The sequence below is a fragment of the Lepidochelys kempii genome, chromosome 23 (genome assembly GCF_965140285.1).
Source record: "Lepidochelys kempii isolate rLepKem1 chromosome 23, rLepKem1.hap1, whole genome shotgun sequence".
NCBI lineage: Eukaryota > Metazoa > Chordata > Testudines > Cheloniidae > Lepidochelys > Lepidochelys kempii.
Window position 1 is genome coordinate 3,754,987 of NC_136402.1, and position 13,023 is coordinate 3,768,009.

General features: G+C 58.3%; 1 protein-coding gene across 1 annotated transcript; it reads right to left on the reverse strand.

Annotated features, from left to right (window-relative positions):
• Nucleotides 1-978: 978 nt before the first annotated feature.
• On the reverse strand, nt 979-11,101 carry LOC140902019 (transmembrane protein 229B). The gene is made up of 3 exons (XM_073321598.1): nt 11,055-11,101; nt 3,460-3,537; nt 979-2,305 (listed from the first exon to the last, which is right to left on the reverse strand). The coding sequence occupies exon 3, from the start codon at nt 2,293-2,295 to the stop codon at nt 1,810-1,812; it is 486 nt and encodes a 161-aa protein (XP_073177699.1). The 5' UTR covers nt 2,296-2,305; nt 3,460-3,537; nt 11,055-11,101; the 3' UTR covers nt 979-1,809.
• Between the last annotated feature and the right edge of the window lie 1,922 nt (nt 11,102-13,023).

Genomic DNA, 13,023 nt, shown 5'->3' on the forward strand with positions numbered 1-13,023 from the left:
TGACCTAACGTCCCAGGACGAGCTGTTGGGGTTACAGGGCTTTGGGATCTTCAGGGCACAGGCTCGCGGAAAGGGCAAAGTATCATTAAAGGGGATGTACGATCACAGCCGCCGTGACTCACGCTGCTTTCAGATACCAGGGCTGGGTACAGGGACAGATACCTGCAAGCTGTCACATCCTGTTTGCCACAGCTGAACTGCCAGGTCGCCTCATCAGATAAACACATTGTGAAACCGAATCATTGGGTAAAAGAAGAAAGAATAGTTCATGTTTATTAGGTGTGTTACGGCAGCACCTGGGAGCCCCAGACAGGCACGAAAAATGCTCCAAAAACCTGCTCCCCGCTCCTGGCCGTGGGATTGGAGGAGGAGGATCAGAATAACAGACCCATCTAGCCCGGCGTCCCGTCCCCCCTGCTCTGCTTCAGCCCAACGGGCCCATCTAGCCCCGTGTCCCATTCCCTCTGCTCTGCGTCAGCCCAACGGGCCCATCTAACCTGATCTTGGTGGGGTCTGTGCAGCGCCTGGCACAATGGAGGGCCCTTCTCCGTCAGGGCCCCCAGCTGCCACCATAATGGAACTAACCGATCGGGGCCCATCCCTGCTCCCCTTAGCTGGCTTCCCACCTCCCTGCCAACTTGGGCTGCCTTCAAAGGGTGTCATTTGTCTCTCTTATCCACCCAGCTCTTCCCAGCCCCAAATTCCTCCCGTGACTGGGTGGGTGGGAGCTGAACCTAGCTGCCACCACCGGTTTACCCTGCCGATCTGTTGCAGATCCTGTTTGGGAGCTCCGTACCCTGTCTGTGCGCTCTGTCCCAGGGCCTGATGCTGGTGTATGGTGGGGGGGCGGAGGAATTGGTTTTCAGGGTGGGGGCCAGGGGAAGGAGAAGATTGAGGAAGCGCGTTAATCATGGATTGGTCACTCGGCAATGATAGAGAAACAAAAGAACTTTTTAATGACATGTTGTATCCCCAGCACTTGAGTGAACAGAACTGTGGCCGATTCCTGAGTTGGGGGGGCGGCTCTGGCCCCTGTCAGAGCCACGATCATGAGAAAAAGCTAGCAGCAAAAGGGGACCCCCAGCTTCCAGCAGCGACACCTGAGAAGAGCAGCTGCCCTACCCCCAGGGGGGCAAAGATTAATTATGCAAAGAGTCCTTTATGCAGCCCTGGGGGGAACAGAGCCCCCCGCCCCTGAGATTTCCAACCCCTAAAGAGGGTCTTCCCACCTGGTGTGGAGCACAACCCTCCACCATGTCTGGGGGGATCAGGGGCGTGGCTGGAGCGCAGAGACCCATTCAGAGCAGCCCCAAGGTTGCTCTATCCCAGTGTTTCTCAACCCTTTTGATACCCGGGACCGGTTTGCTGCCCTCCTAAACTGCGGCAGGTGGATCTCAGGGACCGGTGCCGGTGCATAGACCGGCCGCGGAGAAACATAGCTGACCCCGGCCCAGAATGGGCGGGGAAGAGCACCAACGGGGGCTAAAAGCCACCTGCGTCCCATTCTGCCACCAAGCACAGGGATGGGGGCGTGTGGGGCTGAGAACTGGGCCCAGGGTCCATCCTGGCGGACTCGGGGAATCTCCCAGTATTGGCACTGGGGGAGGGACAGAATGCCAGCTGGGTTCCACGCAGCAGGAGTGGTCCGGGCAGCGGGAGGGTCTCGGGGGCGGGAAGCGAGCGAGGACGGGACGATCAGAGCTTCACCCCACCCCGCTGGGCCGCCCCCCCGGCTCTCGCGTCAGGCAGCTCCGGGAGCTGCAGCAGGACGGTCCGGGGAGGGGCGGCCGGCCCCAGCTCGCGTCGCGCTCAGGTGTCCTTGCGGGGTGCGACGTGGGCGGCCGGGGGGCTGGGCTCCTCCAGCCGCAGCCGCAGGGTGTTCCCGATGACCAGCTTCTCCAGCACCAGGGAGCCCAGGAACCAGAAGAGGGCGTACTCCAGCGTCACCAGCCCCATGAGGTGGTAGCGGAAATGGCTGTAGTCCCAGGGGCAGGCATCGAACCGGCGCAGGAGGTAGCCGGTGGCGAACTCCCACAGGTAGATCCAGAGGGTGTAACACAGGCAGCGGCTCAGCAGGGGGCAGCGGTCCCGCAGCAGCAGGTACATCCGCTCCAGCACCAGGCTGGACGTGCCGTAGATGAACAGGGCCCAGACGCTGGTGACGCCCGGGAACTTCCAGTCCCGCTCGGCCACGAAGGCCCAGGTGGCCGTGAACATCACCTCGCAGAAGTACCCGTGGATGGCGTAGATGTACCAGCGGGTCAGGGGGCTCAGGGGCTCAGCCCGGCCGCCCATGGCGCGGGATCTGCGGGGCGGTGGCACATGGAGGGGGGGGCACGTTAGTGGGGCGGGCAAATAAGAGGAGCGCTGCATAAGGGACGTCCCGTCGAGTGTATGGGCTGGAGGGGCTTGGATCCTAGGGAACCTACACGGAACCGGAGTGCTCCAGAGACAGTGAGTGGGAGCTAGGAGTTAGAGCAGGGCAGGGGGAGGGGCGTTCAGGACTCCTGGGTTCCGTTCCCAGCTCTCAGGGGGGAAGAGGGTCCTAATGGTTAGAGCAGAGGGCTTGAGAGCCAGGACTCCTGGGTTCTATCCGCAGCTCTGGGAGGGGCATGGGGTCTAGTGATTAGAGCAGGGGGGCTGGGAGTCAGGACTCCTGGGTTCTAATCTCCACTCCAGAAGGGGAGGGGGGTTGTGTTCCCGGTTGTAGGAAGGGAATAGGGTGGCTAGTGAGTGGGACGGGGTGCCAGCACTCCCAGGCCTGGCAAGGGAGTGGGGTCTAGTAGCTAGAGCCGATAACCTCATCATCTGGATTCCTAGGTCCAATTCTCAGCTCCGCCACTGACACCCTGGGCATGTCCCTTCCATGCGCCCTGCCTTGGTTTCCCCAGCGGTAAAACGAGGGTGGCAGCACGGTGCTATCATCGTGCCGAGCCTTGGCTAGCCGCCCTGGCAAAGAGCGCTGGGTGGCTGGCGTTCGAGCCTGCCACACTGCTTCCAGCCTCGCCTGACTTCCACGCCACTCTTAGCTGGCCCGTTTGGCGACAAGATTTGCCATGCGCAGTCTCAGGCTGCTAGCAAAAGTGGGGGGGAGAGGGGGAAGCTGTTGCAAGCAAAATAGATTTGGCGCAAGAAAAGGGTTAAAGCAACACCCCAGCTTGACAGCTGTGTGCGCAGGGTACCAGGGCTGTGCCCACCTCAGCAGGGGGTTAGTTGGGGTAGGGATGTGGGTGATGCTTCCTGGGGGTACCCAAGCTTGCAAGGCACTTCACTACCCTCTGGCATCAGCAGGAGGAAGCTGAGGTCAGTCCTCGACAGCTACCAGCGTCTGCACACAAGCGGTGCCTTCCGGCCTTGCTCTCCCTTTGCAGGTTCATCATCGTCAAACTCCAACATCCCCCCGCCACTCCCAAGTCCTCTGGGCACCTCCCTAAATCGCCCAGCCCCTGGTTTACTCACCAAATTCCCAACTCTAAAGGCAGAGGACACCCCCACCGTCCCCGTTCCGCCTTGGACCAGGGCTCCGCTCCACCGGCACTTAGATTTGGTTGTCGAGAAAGCAAGGATCCGTTTATTCCCCAAGGAGCAGAGATTCAAAGGGCAGCCAGCAGAAAGGGAAACAAAACGGGAAAACACAGAAAAAAATAAATCACTCACAACACACATCCTAGACCCCACCTACCCTGTGATCTAGACATCAGCTGCCCCGAAGGGCTCGTCCACACCTGGAACACTACAGCTGCCCGCCGTGTAGACACAGCTGACGCCGATGCCAGAATTCTTAGCACTGTCTACACCAGGGGTTAGGTCGCCTTAACTAGATAGCTCGGGGGGGGGGGGTGCGCATGTGTGTGTGTGTATTTTTCACACCCATGAGGAGCGCAGCTGGCTCGATGTACTTTTCTCGTGTAGACCAGCCCATCCACACGTCCACTGTGAGACCCAGACTCTGAATTCTTCCCTGGCGGAGGGCAAGGGGGCAGGGCGCTCGTTTCATGAATGGAGGATCACCGCCATGCGCGGCTTCGGCCATGCCCCTGCTCCGCCCCCTATGGGCTCTGGGGGGCAGAGAATAGCCACACACAGCATGGTGTGCTCCGGCCAGGCCCCTGCTCCGCCCCAGCCCCTGTGGCCCTTATACCCCTTCCACACCAGCCTGGGGAGCTGCTGAGGGGCCCGTTCCCACCCCACCGCAGGGCCGAGGTGGGGTCTGAGTGTGAGCAGGAATCAGGCCCATTGACTTCAACCAAGATCAGGGAGCCAGAGCGTCTCAGCAGCGAGAGAGAGCGGAGGAGCAAAAATGGGGTCTTCCCCCCTTCCCCTGTCCGCGAGACACATCCCCAGCGGGGCTGGCCCTGGCAGCACCATACACAATAACAAAATCTCCGGACGTGGCTTACTGCTTAACTGCCTGGAACCTGAACCCAATTCCAATTGTTTGTTCTGCCGGGCGGGTGGATCTGCCCAAGTGACCAGGTGACTCACGGTGCCCAGCATCCCCTAAATACACTGGATTAGCTGGTAATCTCGGGAGGCCCAGAGTGAGCCGAAAGAGACAATCTTCGCCCCCAGCAAAATCCTGAGAGGGTGTGCGTTTTAATTACCTCCCTGGCTAATCACCACCTGGAATTCTGTCAGGGTGTGTGCAACAGAGGCACAAAAGGGGTATTTCACTGGGAGCACTCAAAGGTCCACCCATCATTGTGGCATCCGGGCGCACGGTCATTTGCCTCATCCTAACTCCGGCAGTCGCACAGTCAGTCGTGGCACAGCCTGGCCGGACACAGCCCCCTGACCCGTTGTGCCCCCTTCCGCCTGGCCGGGCACAGCCCCCTGCCCCTTTGTGCCCCCTTCCGCCTGAGAGGTGGCAGGGGAAAAACCAGCTTCTCCAACAGATGCCAAAGGAGCTCCTGGAGTTTAAAGGTCGGATTGGCGAGTCTGACTCCTGGGTAATCCCTTGATTTGAAGCCATCAAGAGAAGGAAAACCCACCACTGCCCTGGGGAGCTGGTTCCCTTGGTTAGTCCCCTGCAGGGTTAAAAAAATCGGGGCCTGGTTTCCAGTTTGAATTTGTCCAGCTTTAAACTTCTTATTCGGCCTTTCTCCTCTAAATTAAACATCCCAGTAGTACCTGGTATCTTCTTCCTCCGAAGGTCTTAGACCAGTGGTTCTCCACCCATTTACCATTGCGGGCTGCACATACAGCTCTCTCTGTGTTATGTGGGCTGCATCCATACAATATATACACTGCCTTATGGCCCTGAGGATGGCCCATGGGCTGCAGCTGTGTGTTGATTCCAACCCTGATATTCTAGGATTCTATGATTCCATTCACACCCAAATCAGTCTGATTTGGATCAGCAAGCACACGGGGACCCATGTCCTAGGACCCTGCTGGGGATGGTGGGGGTCAGAGCCCAGGTCCTGCTTAGACGTGGATCCAAGCCCTTATTTTGCACTGTGGACACGAGCCGCAGCCCCGCGGCAGAAGGGCTGCATAGCGCCGTACAGATGAGTTACAACGGCCGTGAGATCCCGGGTCCAACGTCTGTAAACAACGCAGTGCGGATGCTCACAAGTGGGCTTGGAAAACACCAAGTCCACAAGCCCTGGTCCCACAGATCCAGGTTTACAGTGCCGCGTAGACGGACCTTGATGAGCTCTTTAATATATCCACAGCACACAGCTCCGCATGGGAGCCGCAGGCGTGGGAGGCAGCTCCAGATTTTCTGCCGGACTCCTTTGCCTTTTGGTAGGTCGGCCACAGCTCCTACCCCTTCGCCCAGCACCCTGGCTTCCTGCATCTCCTTTGCAAGACCCAAATAAACATGCAGTTACCCCATAGCCGGGCTTCCGCGGTCCAATCTAGGACTTTCCGGGCTGAGTTTAGCTGTAGTGTTAGGTGGAGCCAGACCTGTCTGGTTGCAAAGGCGGGCTAGCGAGAAGACCAGCGTATTCAAAAGACGCTGGGGATTTGGGGGGGGGGGGCAGGTTGGGCAGCAGTGTCAGAGTTTTTCACACCGCTGAGCGACGTCATTAAGCCGACCTAATTTCTTAGCAGAGACCGGGCCTGAGTGTGGACTCGACACAAAGACGCGCCGAAACAAGACAAGCCTGACCGGTTAAACTTCGTAGTGCAGACTAAGGCTCTCGCTCCAAAAGGCCTTTTCTCCAGCCCTCAGATAACTTTTGTGGCTCTTCACCCTCAACAAGGCAGCAACATCCTTTTAGAAATGCACACACCAGAACTGGACGTGGGGTTTCAGTATAGTTCTCAAGCAAAGCTGGAGACCCAGGTGAAAATCACTTCCTTGCTCTCAGCCGCTACTCCCCTGTGTATATATCTAAGGACCAAGTCCTATTTGTCCCAGGGTCATGCTGGGAGCTCACGTTGGCTTGTTCGTCCACTAGGAATCCAAAATACTATGCTGGAAAGCTGGTGGGGGGCAGGGGGTGTTAAATGAATCTTGGAGTCACAGCATCTTCCAAGCCGCTTTCCTCCCCAAAGGAGAAAGATTCCAGCATCCAAATGCCATTCTGCCTTCTTAAAATCCCCACCCCCTCTACGAAGGTCCAGTGAGCATGTGTTTCTTCTGCACATCACACCTTAAAGCCTTGCACGGCTTCACCACCCATCAGCTGCCATGCTCCGCTCCAGAGGTGGAAGCATTCTGTTGAATCATGAGGCTTGGCGTCCTGGGCCCTGGCAGAACAGCTTGTTCGTAAGTTCACCCGTCACCCCGAAATCTTCCAAGCTTGATCTCCGTCTGCAGGGGAATATTCCATGTTTTCCTTTTGATCCAAATCCCACCGCTGAGTTACGGAAGAGCCAGCATTTCACCCCGTCAGGTAAAAAATTCTCCAAATACTGTTTTTTCCCCCTGTAAAAGGGATCAATGAGAAGCTTGGTTTGGAGGCTGGGAGATGGAGGCCGGGGGGGGCAGGAGGGACGGGGGAGGAAGGTTTAAAGGGACAGTGGTGGTGTGGAAAGAATTAATTATATTACAGGAGTGCTTGGGGCTCTAATCAAAATCAGGGTCCCACCATGCTACCTGCTGTACATATACACAGAACAAGAGACAGCCCTTGAGGAACGGCTAAATAAAAGCGGGATTATTCTCCCCATTTTACAGATGGGAAAACTGAGGCACCATACAGGCCCAGAGGAAAGGGAGGCCAAAAGCAAACATGGCCCCTTTAAGAAGCCCTCCCAGCAGGCAGACTTCCTAGCTCTCTTTGTATTCTAGGCGGTAGGCGGGCTCTCTCCTTTCCATAGATTCACAGATTCCAAGGCCAGCCTGACCCCCTCCCTTCCTCTGCTTCCTTGTCCCGTTTCTCTAGCCCACTGCCAAGAGCAGGATGTACCTGGAGTGCACGCGGCCGTCTCAGCTCCAAGCACTCATCGTGGAGCGCACAGGAAATAACTTGCCCAAGGCGTCAGGTTGGGACTAGAAACCAGAGCTTCCGAATCCGAGGCTAGTGACTCAGCCATGAAGCATCTTCCTCGCTGAGGCTCTCCAAAGCAGGCCGCGCTTTCCTTAAGCGGCTGGTAACGCCGGGCACCTGAGCTTTTGGGCAAACCCAGTTTTCAGAAGCACTGAGCACCCCCTTCCCACACACACTCCAGCAGCAGCTCGGCATCTCGGGACACCCACCGCCTGGCAGGCACCCAAAACTCAAGGCATCGCAACGTTAGCCCAGTGACTGGATTTCCCACTCCTTTGTAGCATCTTTCCACTTGTCATCACGGCCCAGGTCCCCATTCACAGGACAAACGGACCAACAGTCCCTGCCCCAAGGAGCTGACGGTCGGTCTTATTACTGGATACATGGTTTCAAATGGGAATTAAGCGGCTTCCAGTGGGGATTAATTAACGTGGGTGAGGCGCCAGGGAAACTTATGTGTCTGGGCGCAAGGTAGCTTATCCTGGGAAAACTCAAGGGAGCAATTTTTAGATTAAAATTGGACTTTTTTCCCCAAAAAGAGCTGCCCTCATTGAAACAGGAATTGCTTCGGGGAAGTACCCCAGCCTGGGTTATACCATAGGCTGGGCAGAATTCCATTTTTATTTCTTGTATAATTTCAACAGATAACATTGGTGGTTATTTTAAAGCCTTTTTTCAATTGTTATCAATTTAAATGTTCACAGGTTTGGGAAATTACAGGGAGAGGAGATCAGACAATGGGGTGAGGAGCAGGAGTATGGTCCATCAGTGGCTATTAGCCAGGATGGGCAGGACGGTGTCCCTCGCCTCTGTTTGCCAGAAGCCGGGAATGGGCGACAGGGGATGGATCACTAGATGATGACCTGTTCTGTTCATTCCCTCTGGGGCTCCTGGCGTTGGCCACTGTTGGAAGACAGGACGCTGGGCTAGATGGACCCTTGCTCTGACCCAGTGTGGCTGTTCTTATGGCAGGCAAGACTTATTTAATGACAGCAGAAGTTGAGATTCAAAAGTTAAAAGCTTTACGTGCATTAAAACACCAGCTGTCAACATCACATGCCCCAATCACTCTCCGTTCTCACACAGCATTCTCTCTTTGCCACCTGTCCATTTCGGCTGTGAGTGCAAGAAATATTTTCTCATCGGTTTGGGCGTGTGCGGCGAAATCGACCTGCACCGATGTTTGCCAATAAAATCGCGAATCCTTCCACGCCTTGTTAGACACAAGGTCAGACCAGAGGATCACAGCCATCCCTTCTGGCCTCGGAAATTTGAAAATACCAGCCAGCCTGAATGAAAGGCTTAAAATCTTTTTATGTTTCATTATGGGTGGGGCATGCAGAGAGGATCAAAATGCCCCCTTCCCATCTCACAGCTGCTATAGGGGTTAGTTAAGCCTGATCAAACCCATTCTCCTGATGGGGAAACCGAGGCACAGAACAGAAAGGGACTTATAATGGCTCAGAGAGGCAGGCTGGAAATTGAGAGCACGTCAGACGAAAGGGCCTTTTGAAAGGCTGCGGGGAGGGATATTAGGAATCGCACATGGTCTAGCAAAACGTCTGAGCCCTGCAGGAAACGTAACTCAAGGATCATTGATTTTGCTGTGCCCTGAGCAGGAAAAAGGGTGTTAAAGTAGGGTGACCAGATGTCCCGTTTTTAAAGGGACAGTCCCGTTTTTGGGGACTTTTGCTTATATAGGCACCTATTACCCCCCACCCCCTGCCCCGTTTTTCCAGTTGCGATCTGGTCACCCTATGTTAAAGGAGAAATCACAGCACTGCAGGGTGCCTTCAGGAGAAGTCAAGCTGCTCCTATAGGATGGCTGGGTAGGAGAAGCCCAGGCTCGGAGACAGGACTCCGGGGTTCCATTCCCACTTCTGGACAGGGAGAGCATTTAGTATTAACAGCAAGAGGGGCCGGTGTCAGGATTACTGGGTTCTATCCCTAGCTTTACCTTGAACTCAGTATGTGGCTCTGGGGAAGTCATGTCACCTCTCTCTCTTTCTGCCTCAGTTTCCCCCTCTGTACATTACAGGTACTCCTTCCCCTCACCCCCTGCTGGTAGGCCACACTTGTTAGCATCCGTTTAGCACTTTGGGGCTCCCTGACGGCAAGTGCTGGGAGGGCGGATTAACGCCAGCAGCTACGCGGCCCTATGCTAGCAAGGAATTCGGGCACTTCTCTCCACTCCACCTGGACATGCCTCCGGCCCAGCCATACGAGAGGGCAGTCTCCCGACAGCTCAGTTGTGCTGCTCCCGTCTTGGCTTTGCTGGGCGCGATGCCTCGGGGGCCTCCAACTCCCAGCCCGCGTCTCACAGCAGGGGCAAGGATGGCGCCCCATGCTAGATCCTGCCTCTGGGCGAGAGGGAAGCTCTGTCCTTCAGAGCCCTTTCAGCGCTTGTCTCCTCTGCTGAGACAGCTGTTGAGGGCCGGGCGGTGCCCACGCAGCAGGGGGTCAGGACTCTCGGAGCTGGACGGAGAGCCCTCCAGTTCATCGCATGAGGAGCCATGGAAACAGCTGTCAGTCTGGGGCTGGGATCGAAGCTGGCCCGCTCTAGAGGGGAAAGGCCCCATCCCTCATTAGCCAGCCAGTCCTCTGCTCCAGGGTTGGGTCAGAGCCGACAGCCTCTGGAGGGGAAAGGCCCCATGTCTTCTTCTGATCCCAGCCCAGATGAGCTCAGCTGGCTGGCTCTGAGAGTGGGGGAAGGTGTGGGGTGGCAATGGATACCAAGGCCAGAATTTCTTAGGGCATGGGCACAGGAGAGGTGCCCAGAGAAAGTCCAGCCACCAGACTCAGACCCATGAGCAAGGAACTGACACTTTGGAAACAAGAGAAGGAAGAGATCCCACCACTCGTCCTTCACATTCAGGTGTGTGCTGTAACTTTGCCACCAGCGCCAGCCCGGCTTGAGTTGTTTGTCTGGCAGAGGGGAGGGTTGGGCCCAGGTGAAAGCCAACCAAGTCTCCCCTTCTGCCCCGCCTTGCGTTCTCTGGCTCTCAAGACTTTTCTCTAGCGGCCTCTGATTCTGGCTACCTCAGTTTTGAGGGGCGCTGAGCAGCCACCCCCTCCAGTGGGTGTCCTTGGGGGCTCAGTGCCCAAGATGGGCAGCTCGAATCATCGACCCGCTCTGGGAAGCTTTGGCCCAAAGGAGCATCCAAGCCGGGAGTGGATTTTCCCTTCTAACGTCCCTTTTCTCGGGGGAACCTCACAGCACTTGGCAAAGAGCAGTTCGCATCGCAGATGCCCACCGAGGAGGGCAGCATGAGCAGATTTACAGATAGGGAAACTGAGGCACAAAAAGGGGTATTTCACTGGGAGCACTCAAAGGTCCACCCATCATTGTGGCATCCGGGTGCACGGTAATTTGCCTCATCCTAACTCCTGCGGTCGCACAGTCAGTCGTGGCATAGCCTGGCTGGGCACAGCCCCCTGCCCCTTTGTGCCCCCTTCCGCCTGGCCGGGCACAGCCCCCTGCCCCGTTGTGCCCCCTTCCGCCTGGCCGGGCACAGCCCCCTGCCCCGTTGTGCCCCCTTCCGCCTGGCCGGGCACAGCCCCCTGCCCCGTTGTGCCCCCTTCCGCCTGGCGGGGCACAGCCCTGCTCACCGTGCCCGGTGCCTGGCTGGCGCGCGGTGGGGTCCGGCTCAGCTCCCTGCCGCTCACCTGCCAGCACGCGCTTGCCGCTTTAAGAGACTCCACACCGGCCGGCTCAGCGTCATCGCTAAGCCCCGCCCAGGGCCTCCCCGCCTCCGCCGCCATCTTGGAGAGGCAAGTGGGGCAGCCTGAGCGCAGAGGCCCTTGGCTCGGCGGGGAGCGGGAGTGTATGTGCGCGCACGCGCGCGTGCTGGGTCTGCGCCTGCGCCTGCGCCTCGTCTGTCCGCTCGGCCCCCCCCCTTCTCTGTCTTTCTCGTCCCGTCTTTTTAGCCCCCCCTTCTCTGCCCCCCCTTTGTCAGCCCCCCTTTCTCTGTCTGCTCAGCCCCCCTTTCTCTGTCTGCTCAGCCCCCCTCTCTCTGCCCCCCCTTTGTCAGCCCCCCTTTCTCTCTCCGTCTGCTCAGCCCCCCTCTCTCTGCCCCCCCTTTGTCAGCCCCCCTTTCTCTGTCTGCTCAGCCCCCCTCTCTCTGCCCCCCCTTTGTCAGCCCCCCTTCTCTGCCCCCCCTTGTCAGCCCCCCTTTCTCTGTCTGCTCAGCCCCCCTTTCTCTGTCTGCTCAGCCCCCCTCTCTCTGCCCCCCCTTTGTCAGCCCCCCTTTCTCTCTCCGTCTGCTCAGCCCCCCTCTCTCTGCCCCCCCCTTTGTCAGCCCCCCTTTCTCTGTCTGCTCAGCCCCCCTCTCTCTGCCCCCCCTTTGTCAGCCCCCCTTCTCTGCCCCCCCTTTGTCAGCCCCCCTTTCTCTGTCTGCTCAGCCCCCCTTCTCTGTCCCCCTTTGTCAGCCCCCCTTCTCTGCCCCCCCTTTGTCAGCCCCCCTTTCTCTGTCTGCTCAGCCCCCCTCTCTCTGCCCCCCCTTTGTCAGCCCCCCTTCTCTGCCCCCCCTTTGTCAGCCCCCCTTTCTCTGTCTGCTCAGCCCCCCTTCTCTGTCCCCCTTTGTCAGCCCCCCTTCTCTGCCCCCCCTTTGTCAGCCCCCCTTTCTCTGTCTGCTCAGCCCCCCTTTCTCTGCCCCCCCTTTGTCAGCCCCCCTTTCTCCGTCTGCTCAGCCCCCCTTTCTCTGTCCCCCCTTTGTCAGCCCCCCTTTCTCTGTCTGCTCAGCCCCCTTTCTCTGCCCCCCTTTGTCAGCCCCCCTTTCTCTCTCTGTCTGCTCAGCCCCCCTTTCTCTGTCTGCTCAGCCCCCCTTCTCTGTCCCCCCTTTGTCAGCCCCCCTTCTCTGCCCCCCCTTTGTCAGCCCCCCTTTCTCTGTCTGCTCAGCCCCCCTCTCTCTGCCCCCCCTTTGTCAGCCCCCCTTCTCTGCCCCCCCTTTGTCAGCCCCCCTTTCTCTGTCTGCTCAGCCCCCTCTCTCTGCCCCCCCTTTGTCAGCCCCCCTTCTCTGCCCCCCCTTTGTCAGCCCCCCTTTCTCTGTCTGCTCAGCCCCCCTCTCTCTGCCCCCCCTTTGTCAGCCCCCCTTCTCTGCCCCCCCTTTGTCAGCCCCCCTTTCTCCGTCTGCTCAGCCCCCCTTTCTCTGTCTGCTCAGCCCCCCTCTCTCTGCCCCCCTTTGTCAGCCCCCCCTTTCTCTGTCTGCTCAGCCCCCCTCTCTCTGCCCCCCCTTTGTCAGCCCCCCCTTCTCTGCCCCCCCTTTGTCAGCCCCCCTTTCTCTGCTCAGCCCCCCTCTCTCTGCCCCCCCTTTGTCAGCCCCCCTTTGTCAGCCCCCCCTTTGTCAGCCCCCCTTTCTCTGTCTGCTCAGCCCCCCTTCTCTGTCCCCCTTTGTCAGCCCCCTTTCTCTGTCTGCTCAGCCCCCCTCTCTCTGTCCCCCTTTGTCAGCCCCCCTTTCTCTGTCTGCTCAGCCCCCCTTTCTCTGCCCCCCCTTTGTCAGCCCCCCTTTCTCCGTCTGCTCAGCCCCCTTTCTCTGTCTGCTCAGCCCCCCTCTCTCTGCCCCCCCTTTGTCAGCCCCCC

Excerpts from the sequence above, each read along its gene's own strand:
- LOC140902019 (XM_073321598.1), bottom strand. The coding sequence starts at position 2,295 with ATGGGCGGCCGGGCTGAGCCCCTGAGCCCCCTGACCCGCTGGTACATC.